The sequence below is a fragment of the Poecilia reticulata genome, linkage group LG13 (assembly GCF_000633615.1).
Source record: "Poecilia reticulata strain Guanapo linkage group LG13, Guppy_female_1.0+MT, whole genome shotgun sequence".
Taxonomy (NCBI): domain Eukaryota; kingdom Metazoa; phylum Chordata; class Actinopteri; order Cyprinodontiformes; family Poeciliidae; genus Poecilia; species Poecilia reticulata.
This window is the reverse complement of record NC_024343.1, coordinates 7,397,266-7,410,313: the sequence shown is the minus strand read 5'-3', so window position 1 is coordinate 7,410,313 and position 13,048 is coordinate 7,397,266. Positions and strand designations below refer to the sequence as shown.

General features: G+C 36.2%; 1 protein-coding gene across 1 annotated transcript in view; it reads right to left on the bottom strand.

Moving 5' to 3' along the window:
• bcas3 (BCAS3 microtubule associated cell migration factor) overlaps positions 1 to 13,048 on the bottom strand; it is a 386,180-nt gene that overhangs the window by 364,972 nt on the left and 8,160 nt on the right. Inside the window, exons 5-7 of the mRNA XM_008425245.2 lie at positions 12,769 to 12,875; positions 5,483 to 5,564; positions 1,467 to 1,539 (exon numbers count right to left, since the gene is read on the bottom strand). Coding sequence (XP_008423467.1) covers positions 1,467 to 1,539; positions 5,483 to 5,564; positions 12,769 to 12,875 — 262 coding nt within the window. The remainder of the gene's footprint in view (positions 1 to 1,466; positions 1,540 to 5,482; positions 5,565 to 12,768; positions 12,876 to 13,048) is intronic.

Genomic DNA, 13,048 nt, shown 5'->3' with positions numbered 1-13,048 from the left:
CTTAGTGATATTTTCACAGTTGCGGTCTCGACTGGTCTTGAAATAAAATGCAGAGTCCTCAGCACCCGAGACCGACACAAGACCGAGACTAAATGCGGTCGAGTCCGAGACGAGACAGAGACCATCAAAAAATGATATCGAGACCAAGACCGATTTCGAGTACTACAACACTGGAGGACAGACTTCCTTATTTCATTTCCTGGGGAGGACATATTAAGCTCAATTTAGTGTTGCTCTGGAGGAGTAAGTCAAAGAAGAGGTAAGGGGAAGGTATTGACTAATTATATATAAGAAGTTAGTTTAGGAAGCCATGACATCCAGCAGTAAAATTCACTTATTTCACAAAACCGAGACATTACACTCACAGTTGTAAAAGAGCTGTGAACTGAGAACTGACATCAGCTCGTTTTCCAGGTACCATTTAAATTCCAACCATAATGCCACAAAAAAATATCAATGAATCACATTCGCTATGCCYACATTGCTCCCTCATTTTTACTTGTCTGMATGTAAAGTGTTCAATCTAAAAGCTCTCACAAATGCTATTACAGCTTTCATTCATATCATTTGTTGCATCTTAAAACACTACAAAACATAAAATTCTAGTTCATCTCAAAAATTTTAATATGCAATATTTCTCTCCAGTCATCTCCGAAAGTGAAACTCTTATTATACAGAACCACCACACATGATGTATTTCAGGCCTTTGCTTTGTTGTAATTTTGATTATTATGGTTAACAGAGAATGAAAACTCAAATTTCAATGTCTCAGAAAATTTAAATGAAACCTCATTGTATCATACCCTAATCAGCCTAATCAGCCACTTTACTCAAAATACCTGCAAAGGTTTTCTGAGCCATTTAAGGTCTCTCAGTCTGGGTCCGTAGACATACACGTAGGGAAGACTGCTGACTGGACAGATATCCAGAGTTCAGTCATCGACATCTGTAAAAAAAGGTCTCTTTGAACCATGGTCCAACCCAGAAGAAGTTGGGCATTTTTTTAAATCACCATTTTGTCCCAGGGCTCATCACCACCAGCATGTGAATGTGTGTATGAATGACTGAAGGTAGTGTGCTTTGGTATTTTGGCTATACAATTAGAGGCCATTTTATCATTTACCATCAACTCAGCTTTACAAATCCACTTACTACAGTCTTCACTGTCATCATTTATGAAGCAACGATGAGCAAAATGGAAATGTTTGCAAAAAATCAAGTACATCCCAAAAACTCTAGATGCAAACAACATATRCAAAACCCTAGAGTGAATAGGGAGAGTTTCTTTGAAGTAACTGTGGTATTCCAATGTTTCTTTTTTTTAAATCATTTTGTAGGTTTATATTAGATAAAACTCATTAACCACAGATTGGTAGTTTTTAAAGTAACCTTTAATATACAAAGCATTAAGAATATTGAGATTAGTAAAGAAATGCTGCCAGGTCTATGATAATTTATCAACTCACCCTGAAGACCCTGCGCTCTTGCAGACCCCCAGCATTGGTCTCTTCTCAGCAAAGCCGTCTACTTTCAGAGGACCTAGAGAAGAAGAGGCATCTTTGAGTAAGGCAGGCAGAATTGTCTTATTCAAAGACAATTCTGCCTTTGAATAAGATATATTTAACATTTGAGACCTCTTGAGCCTCAAACGGTGAAAACCATGTTGGGTAAGTGGAACCTTTCCATCGTTTTCAAGAAAAGGCTGGGGGGCGAAGGGGTTAAAGAACCTTACTCTTGTTTATTTTGTGGTTTGGATTACAGCATGTTACAACCACAGCAGCTATTTAAGAAAAAAGAAAGGCAAAACATGTTGCATTAAGTGAAGTGATCTGCTTTAATTGTCTCATAGTTGAAGTTGGGTTGGGGATCAGGGGATCACGGTGCTCAGATTGGAGAAGATGTCCCCTTCTCTTTCAGAAGGCTGTAATTTGAGGCTCAACAGTAATCAGCCTGAGTTCCTGTGGTATGGCGTGAGAGCAGAAGTGGCGGCCCCATCAGCCCCTAGCACTCCCCAAAGGGTCYTTTCTCCTTTCATGTTTGCCATCAAGCATTTTTCTCAGTCATAATCCTGAACTCTAACGTAAATATTGCTTCTCTGAGACTTAGCAAAATGACAGTTACTAAAATAAGGCTTCTCCGTAAAATCAAAACATCTGACAAATAGGGAAGGATGTGAACTTTCAAGGAAATTATTTGTACAATTTCCTTGAAATGACTATTTTGAAGAAACACAAACTGACATCAGTTCCAATTCTTTTTTAAAAAACATTGTATGGGTAGTTTTGGTATGTCCTTTGTGGACATTGCATATTAGTGAAAAAGGGCTCCGATAAAATGTCAGTCAGAAACATTGGGAGCACTGGTTCTACCATCTAGAGAGGAAGTGAATATGCGTTCTGTTTTGGAAGCGCATACTTCCCTGTGTATACTCATAAAGGGAGATCTTGCTTATTATAATCAACACCTATTTTCGGGGCTCTTTAAGTCCACCCACACACAGAGTTTCAATCCAGACAATTGGCCTTTTAATGGCCTACCACAGTGCAACACTGTTTGCACTCTAGCAGATTACAATTGGTATCCTACCCAGTGGCACAATTCATATTTATTTTCTGCTGAGAGAATTACTCCCCTCATGTGTCAGGCTATCTGCTGCTTCTTATTACTGAGATTTGCTTTCATCCATTTCCAGAACTCTTAAAATGCTGCCATTGTGTGTTGGTGAAATTTGCCAAAAGACCGGAACATGGACGGGGAACAAAAAGCTGTTTTTCTCACAGAACATGAAATTCAAGAAAACAGCTTCTACATCACTGCCTGACACCTGCAGAGATTAAATTTGAACCTTGTGTCTGAGGAGCATCACATCTTTCAAACAACTGAACCATGCGTATCCTGACTTTAGAAATAAGAATAGTAGTGTTTTTTCTGCATTTCCAATTTCAATGTAATGACAAAAGAATCGTTAAAATATCTGACACGTGGGGGGACTTTCATCTTTCCATCCATCCCTCCTTTTTCATTTACTCCTTTGCTTCAAAATAGAATTTGTAGAGAAAATTGGAACCAGTCAGGAAGTCCAAGAAGAACAAATCAGTGGTTCAAATTGGGCAGGCCATTCTACCAAATCTCACTTCTCCAGGTCACACTGGAATTCATGAGGTAGGTGTATGAGTACCAACTAGCTGTTCACATTAAAACCACAAAAAGGSTCCTGCTGCTGAGAACAGTTTTATATTGCAATGCAATAATCCCCAAGTTATTGGAACTGCAACTGTCTGCTTGAGTGCAATATCTGGGTGGCTGTAATATTTAAAGGCAGCATATAAGGGTGGGCAGTTTAAAGATATAATTTATTATTTATCATGAAAAATGTATCATGAGAATTCTGACGTATTATCTTGATAAATTCCAATTAATGATGCTAAAAATAATTGATAGCATTATTGTTGTTTTTTTTACTATTTTCTCCACTCTGTTCAATGAGTGTCAATAAATATCAGTAACTTTGAAAATATAATAAAATGCCATTAATGTGTGCAGTATAGAGATATTAATCTCACTTCTTTATGTAACTGGTGTCTGTTTGTCAAGAGCAATGTGTGGCGCTACCTTACAAAGAATATTTACATACATACATACATACATACATACATACATACATACATACATACATACATACATTATACGTACGTACGTACGTATAATTTTTGGGGGGGATTTTTACAATTTTCACCAGAATATGAACTATTGCAATATGGACTTGGAATTTTCTCTAAGTTGATATCGACATTTGCTGTGTATATCAAACTTCTGCCAAGGTCCCTCTTGAAAATGAGATTTAGATCTCAACGGGGTTTACCTGGTTGAAAGGTAGTAGTTGTTTTTTTGTTTTTTTCTGGCTACGCACAGTGAGGTAGCTAGCACTCGCTAGCACCAAGTTATCTGGGCCTATCTCATCAGCTTTCTGCTTGGCAGTCAGTGTAGGTAAAAACATTGACTCATCAAAGCTTTACAGTTAATTTTTCCAATTAAACTTCAGTTTATAAAAGCCTGTGAATAAATTAGATCTCCTGCCGTGTTGGTCATGATGTCACCATCAGTGTCACCATCAGTGTCATATAAAACTGTTCGTCATCTTGAGTTTATTTGCAGTTGGCAAACAACTATTGATGAGCATAAAACTGTACATATTAATAACCTAAATCAACCGATCACAAATCAGCTGCTCATGTCCCCTAAAACACTTCTTACCGCTCTTGTTTGTCCCAAACTAAAATGGCCGTGAAGCGCTATTCCAAGCTTAGTAGAAAAAKAAACTTTTGAATAAGCAAACGGGCAAGACACCTTTTCCAAATTATAAAAATATAGTATCCTGGATATAATGTTATTTGTAAAGAATAACTGAAAATTAATTGAATTTAGTTTATTTATCCAGGGCCAATTCACAACATGCTACAAAAAAGTTATTTTAATCCAGTAGAGCCTAGTTATCAAACAATGTAGTCAAGTTCAGTTTATTATTCAAATTGATTAAAAAGTTTCTATCCAAGGAACTCAGTAGATTGCATCTCATCACTGACTTGCAGCATTCACTCTTCCTGGACGACCTCGTGGCAAGTCGCTTGTATTGTGTCGTTGACTTTACAGCAATCCCTCACACCAAGCAAGCATGCAGTGACAGTGGAGAAAAAAATGTCCTTTTAGCAGGAAGAAACCGCCAAAAAGAACCAGAACCTGACTATCTGACGCAACCAACTGAGGTTTTGAAAATACAGAGATACACATAAAAAGAAACAGAAGCAATGACCTAAGAGTACTTTCTATGTCAGAATGATCAAATGTACAGACAAATGAAAATTTTATTGGTAGCACTTTATTTGACGGGTTGTGAATAAGACTGTCATGACACTGTCATAAATATGACCTGTCATGTACATGAGTAAGTCTTCATGAATATTTATGACTGTTGTCATAAAGTGTCATTCGGTAAATCATGACACTTTTAATACATAGCTGACATTATTCAAAAGTCTTTGTTATGACAATTTGACATTAACCAATAAATCATGATCTGACATAAATTTGTTATAAAAGTATTTACCAAATGACACTTTTTGACAAATAGTCATAAATATTCATGAAGACTTACTCATGTTCATSACAGGTGTTATGTCATGTTTATGACAGTGTCATGACAGTCTTATTCACAACCCGTCAAGTAAAGTGTTACCTTTTTATTTTATTTTCATTCCTACACCTAAGTATCTTAGGAGTAAAAAGATTAGTCTGTGTTAAATCCTTTGGTTACACATATTTTCTTAGTCCAAACAAAAGTGTTTCAGGTATTAAACGTAAGGTGTTGTTAGAGATCTAATGATCAGACAAGGTGAGTGTGTCAATTACAAATATAGCACACCAAATTTTGAAAAGAACACTAATGCTTTGTGGAAAGTTGAAAACTGACTCGTATTGTACTCACTGATGTGAGGAGCAGGAAGAATCCGAGCAGCTCGAACAGGTCCATGACGCACCGAGAACAGCTCCTGGGCTTCTCCTGCCAACTGAGAGGAATGGATGCAGATGTATATAACATAAAAACTCCTCAACAATTACAAAGAAAACACATTTTACACTACAGACAAATATTATTTAAAAGTTCTCAACGGCTCCCGTCAATGACAACAATCAGATGCATATCCAATTAAGCACCACATATGGAAGTGGCAMAATTCTAATTTTTTGGTTGGGTGAAAAGATTTGAATTGGGCCAAAAAGGTAGCCGGATATGAATTGCATAAGGGTAAAAAAACTAAATAATTGGATATGGGTTGCATTTGCCAATTGTGTGAATATAGCATAATATAAAGAAGTAAAAATGTATRTAGTGGGGCAAAGGTGCTGCTTCTTCAGTCACACAAACACCTTCTACCAGGTAACTGGTAACGGTTCTTAATGAGACACAACTGTTGTCTAAAGTATCAGGTGAGATTCATGTTCAGTTCTGAAAGCGGGTTCAACATAAGCTTTCCTGACTTCAACCTACATCAACACTCTCAACAGCATGCTGTAGACACAAATCCTATTTAGGTTTTTTGTTGTAAACTGACAACTAAGAAATCCTAACAGGATCATGAAGACGTTCGGATAAGATTGAATGCTGCAAACAATTAACATTGACTCACTTCACTGGTAAGATATAAAGAGCAGCCAGGCTGGGCTTACAAGCTGCATATCATTTGGCATTACAAACTTTTAACTGCAACATCCAAAAGTGATACAAACCAAGTTAATTATATCTGAACCAGCCTTATTAAAATCGGATTGGTAATTAACTCTTAACATTTTAAAAAGYTGAGTTTCCCCATCATAAAGCCAACGAGATTCTGACTGAATTCTGAGAGAAATCATTTGAATTTCACTCTTAGAATGCAGCCCAACTTCCTCCATTATAATATCCGCAGTTCTGATTAGAGATGCTCTCAGTGTCCGCTGGAGACGTCCTGGAAAGATGCTGGTCAAATTGAAAAACCATTTGGACCAACTTTGAACCAGCAAAATAACTTAATCTGATTGCAAAGTCTTTTTATGACATTTGGCAAAAGAATGACAATTAATGCAAAAGAAAGAATGTGGTTTTTTTAAACTGTGATATATTTACACAGACTTTGGAAATATCTACAGATAAAGATTTATGAGTTTATTAACAGAACAGATTGTAAAGTTGAATAAATACCAGTTTTGCAGCAAATTGAAAAAAAATACAATAAATGGTTAAAGGAAAAAGCACTTAAACGGAGGTCTGCATGTGAAACAGCTCCAGATTAGACTTTCTGCACTCATATAACATAGCAGTGTATTAGGTCACTGCTGTGTGWGGATCTTTGCAGAATCTGACATGTGTAATACCACATTGTTCTAAGTGCAGAATGCCCCAGTTTTGTTGTTCTTTTATAGGCTAAATTGCAGCGAAACATGCATTATCACTTTAGTGGTGCTGTAATCTGTTTGTTTTAAATCTTTAAACCCATCCAWGAGGATGATCACTCTTTTTGTGCAATTAGTAGCCATTCCAAACTGATGGATTTGGAGCTGTGTTTTTATTCAAAGAGGTCGAGTGATGGAAGATTAACACTGGAGATATGGGTTTGTTATATGAGCACCAACAGCCGCCAGCACAATAGGATTCCTATGGAGGCAAATGGACCTGCAAGGGACAATAATGGAATTTGCTGGATTAAAATGAAAAGGGGAAGGCTGAAGATTAATGCGCAGGGTTATTGTGCATTACCCTGCAGCTCATCCTCGCCTTACATGGCTCTGTGTGACATCCTCTGCCATCAACATTCGTAGCATTACATTAGTAGCACAGAGTGTGCAATATGCTAAATTGCTTTCTCAGAGTTGCATKMCCAGCATAAAGCCATTCATTATATTCATTTCATTTGTGGTTTGGTTGTTTTTGTGGAATCACAGTGTCTGCTCCTCTGTTTTAATCTCTCAAATGTAGTGCTGTGAGCTGTTAACAGATATTTGCTCCATATTCACAAGTACTAGATGCATGCATTAACACTGTGTGTCGGACATATTGGAGGTTTGGAGGAAGCTTCTGCGTAGGGAGAGTAACAGGTATCTTTACAGAAAAAGAAGCTCCAAARATAATCATATCCTRTTTCTAAGAACACGGTGTGATAAACTCTATGCCACATTAGCAGATTTACAGTAATAAATAGTTATGGCTCAGTGTGAACAATCATGCTCCRTGCTATACATGGAACATTAAGAAAACAAACTCACTATTCCACTTGAAAAAGAACAGTTACACATACCATGTAGAGTTTTGTAATAGTCTTTTCTTTGACATCACCAGAACATTTTTTTCTAAAAATATACTCCACATATGTGTATTTGTTTTTCATGCTCAGTGAAAAAATATATTGCTACTACTTCAACATAAAATAGATTAAAAAAATATTTGCTTCAGTGTGAAAAAGTCCTAGGATTTCAAGTCTGAAAGTAAAAGTATCAAATGGCAAAGATTTGATAGTGGAAGTGAAAAAATAAATGTAGCCTACTGCTAAAACAAATAACCTTTTATAATTATGAAATATTTTAACAAAATGAAGTTTATGACCGACAGTGTGAAAAGTTTTTTTTTTTTAGTTTATTTTGACTTTGTGTGTTTAGTTTGACTTCCTTTAAATCATTATTACAGAATATGCCACTTTTTAGCATCAGCTGTTTATATCCAGTGTATATTTTTTGCTCTACACTTCTCAATAACTGGAATGTAATATGGCTTTATTAAAACTCTATTAAAGTTGTACTAAACACAGCATGTTATCTTTACAGGGTGTATTACGCATCATGGCTGTAACAAAACCATGCAGATTAATTAGACCAATGATTAAAATATTCAGAAACAATAGCCTTAAAACATCATATATGTTTTAATCAGGATATGCTGCCTCATAACTGAACATCAGAAGAATGTTWGTATCTTAATGTAACTTTGAACAATGGACGCACATTATGACCATGTTAATAGGTAAATCATGGTGTGCTGACCTGGAATTCTGATGCAGTGTCTATTTATTAAAATGTGCTACCTGTGTATTTTATTGCAGTACAAGTATACCTGAGCAAAACAATCAAAAACAGTACAATATTCCTTAAAGAAAAACATATTTAGAAGTACTTGGAGAATTTGTTTTTGTATTGTCCTGTTAGCTAGCTAAAGGTTAGTTAACCTAAAGTTCTCAGATCTGGCCAGAAGAAATYGCTGACACTTTTAAATTGCTGTTATAAGGACAATGAGAAATCCACAACTGGCTAATGATTCTGAAGATATTGAGCCTCGTGTTAAAGGGCTATCATACACTTTAGTATTTGCCACTGAGTTTGATCATTTCTGGTTTAAAATGCCCACATGGATCATATGATCACAGATTCTGAAGAGCACATTTAAATATAATAAAATCTTTATTCTATTTATGAAAAACACAAAAGAGAAATATTCCAAAGTGTTTTGCCTGTAAGACTATCTTACAATTAAACAAGCATRAAAACAGACATTACAACTGACTGACTAAACCTGGACTATATTACGTTACATTATTTGCTAATTCTTTAAAATACTATTTGTAATTTATGAAATCTTATTTGTGAAAACAAAAAAAAAGTAATTTCTTTGTTTTCTCAAAAATCATCTCATTCTGATGAACTAATTATTGTGTGTTATCTCATCTAAGTTGGATGTGTTGCTATAGACCTGGTTACCGTCACCTTCATGGTTCCAGTGTTAGTTTGTAAAAAGAAAAACTTGTCGTTTTATAGTGCAGGCTAATATCTGGTTTCAACTGCTGCATTTTATTCAATGCACATGTTTCTTCTAGATCTATTACWTTTAGTTGGTGAGATTGGTTTAGTTACTACAGTCTGTAATTCTACTTGAACATAAGTGATAAATACTTTTTAGTTTATACTTTCTTCAAATTTATTGGAATACTGAAAACTAAAATCAGGATTTTACCAGTTAAATTATGTTGAACATTTCTTTAAACAGTTCAGAATCAAAATACCCTGCAACTGTTGTGTTTTTTTTTTTTTTAATATTCACTCTTTCAAAATTTAACGCAAGGCCTGTGTCTCCATAGTTTTTCTTCATGGTGTAATACAGTAGTTTGGATTTAATCTATTAAAATCTCCCCAAAGACGATCCAGTTGAGAAATTCTCAAACACAGATCTTTGCTGCTTTGACTTTCACTAACATCTTACTTTCCATCCCAACACACATGTAGACAGACAATGAGCCCGAGACGGTCTGCCTCTTATCAGGCAGTGCTTAATGACACCTCTGCAGCGTGAGGCGACAGTAATCTGCATCGCTTCTACACCCCTGTCAGCACACAACAAGCCAGTCTCCATCTCACAAGTCCATCAAAGTATGTGCGAAGCCATGTACATTCACACTGTGCCGGGCCATTACAGAGGGTGTTGGCTTAGCAAATGTCACAAACACTTCACAGTCACTCAAGAGATGGAAACTGAGGCACCACCAGTGCTTACTTAAAACCTAGCAAAAAAAAACGCAACCCAGAGATATCCTGTAAACTTTGAAAACTGAAAGAAAAACAATGAGGAAGGAGAGCATTGCAACATAAGAGGCCAGGATGTGTTACATGAAGCAGAATAACTGTCAACTTAGTCTGAGAGCAAAGGACGCTTCCTCACCAGGGGTGTATTTTCACTGGGGTGTGTGTCCCATGGTAAAAACAGCTGTACGACTGTGCTCCACCATAGCAGCAGCACAAAATCTGTTAGCAGCACGGGTGTTGCCACATCACAGCGGCCAACGTGTGTGATCACGGATAAAGAAAGAGTGCGTCCTTCTATCTGCGGCCTGTGGATGTTTAGAAAGAGGCTGATTAAGGACTCTGGAGTGTTTAGATCTCACAGGATGTATGTGAAGTTTGCATGTTTCAGTGACAGTCTCTACATGAAAGGCGATACTCGGTGAAAGAAAGCTCTGCAGCGTTGTGGGTCATTTGTGATGTTATGGAGCTGACAAAATCCTCTAATGATTTTCCAAGACTGACTTGGGGCTGGAGTTAGAAAAGCCAGTCTTGTCTGCCTGCTATGGACTTCTACATATAACATCCTCCACATTAAAAAAGGAAGCTTGAATGGAACATATTTCAAATAGAACATATTATTTTCTAGCAACCCACTAGTAGGTTCATTTTGTTCACTTTTCCAAAGAATTTTAATTTTAACATTCTTACAAAGATTAGTGAACCATTTCACAGTGAATATTCTCTCACTTCAAACAAATAGATCACCCTCTGGTGGTCACCCTTTAAACTACACTAGTAGGTGTCCTTTTAAATGCATGGGCAGCTTATGAACTGAAACAGTGTATTCTTCTTATCTCAACTGCATTCCTCTAAAGCTCCCATTTTGACGAGAGGTATTCATGAATGAATTACTCTCCAGCATCTAAAGCCTCTTATAAGGTTCAGGGCTTGGATTCAGTGATGGTAACTACTTATGAGAAAACTCTGTTACATTCCCTGGAAAGCCTTGTACCCACCTGAATGAGTCCTAGCATGGGCACTGCCTCAGGTGAGAAGGTATTTTCATGTTGGGAGCATAAAGTCACAGAACTAAGACCTGTCCAATTAAAAGAACCCAGCAGTGTGTGAGTTAAAATAACTTTCTAGTCTAATCGATGAGTCACTCTAGGAAGAACCTTTCTTAAATAGTGGATGTGCTAAAACCAGGAGGTGACTTTTTAAGAAAAGCACTGTTTATTGAACCTTATGATAAGTATGCAAAACATTATTATACAAGATGATTATGTACTAAATTGTACAAGGTGAAAATAAATGTTATTTAGACTTGAGCACATGAAGCAAGTTTTTAAATGATATGTATTTTATTAGTCACTATACAAAAACAGTAAGAGGAGGAGGAGTGGTGGGTGTTATCCAGATGTTTTATTATTTCAGCTGTTTCAGAATTCCTAAAATTTCTACAATTGTCTGATAAATTTTAAAATATTCTTAATATCTGACAAACCACATAATACTTGAAGCAGTCTTTCCATTCAGCAGCGTGGTACAGTGGTTGTGACATATTTTTTCATATGGACTAACTTAGGTTACCCCTTTGTTTAATCTACAGCACCATGACTAAATAAATCTGGATCAGATAATTCTACACCATATAACTATTCTGTAAAGCAGTTAATGATTCTGTGAAATAAGGGATTTTTATCTTATATATTATAGTAAAATTACAAAAACTGTGATTATTAATACCACGGGTAAAAGTGGTTAAAATGGCTGGTTTAAATTATGAATGAGTTTAAATTTAGAAGAGAATTCTATCATTCATTCATGATTACAGCCAAAAGAGCTGAATGTAAATTTTGATTTGATGAATCTAAAGAATGTCAGTACGATTTCCATAAGTTTAAATTTTTATCTGTTAGTAATAAATTAAGAATTTAATTAACATGTTCTTTTCTTTGTATTTATCCAGATTTAGAAAACAGAATCCTTTACTTTGGTAGTGATGAAATATAATTGCAATGTTTTTATCTGACTGCTTTTGATTAAAATGTCAAACTTATATTTTCAAACATTTTCACATGTTTTGCTATTTCCCTCTTCAACATTTACAAGTTAAACAATTGTCTCACTTCCAAAGACAAGTGGACTCTGGTGAAAGTAAAAAAAAAGAAAATGGCTGTTGCAGTTGCACAATCCTTAACATGGTCAACACTGCCATCTACTGGACAGACATAAGGACAGATAACGGACATGTTCCAACAGGTTGAGGGCTAGAAATGACCTTTGAACCCAGTGTTGGAATTTAATCCTGCAAACACCACAAAAAAGTTGTTTTAGAACAGCTTAAAACTTTCACTGAGCATAAAGAAAATTTAGATCCACAAGAAGAAAAGTTGAACTGGACATGAGGAGTCCCGCACATTAAAACGTCATTATAAAGCTTTGTTTCCTTCTAAAACTGTCACTGATGTGAACAGAAAAAGTGAAGCTTGCCTATTTGTAGGGTTTTTAGTGGCTCTATCAAGAACACACAACAAACCAGTACAACATTAAAAACAGTTTAACACTGTTAGGTTATTTTATTCTTCCATACCCCTATAAATATCTGTGGAAATAATTCAATATTTCTGGACAAATGATACAGAAAGAAGCAAGTGAAAATGGTTATAGCACACAACTCGTGGAACTTACAGATATGCTCCAGATCTGCATGCCATCAGCGTAGCCAATCATGAGGAGGAGGGGCGGGTCTGAGGTACCGCTGTGCATCTCCAAAAACTCTGGGTTACGAGCTGGGTCTGCAGAAACAGAAACACTTTGGCTATCATACCACCTACTGAACCCGCCAGAGATGAATGTCATTAGGAAGCATCACTGTTTGCACCACACATGACTGAAGGTGACACTTCATTTTACCCAGGGATGAAAGTAGTTTTAAATTCTTGGGGGTACTATGACAAATTATATATAT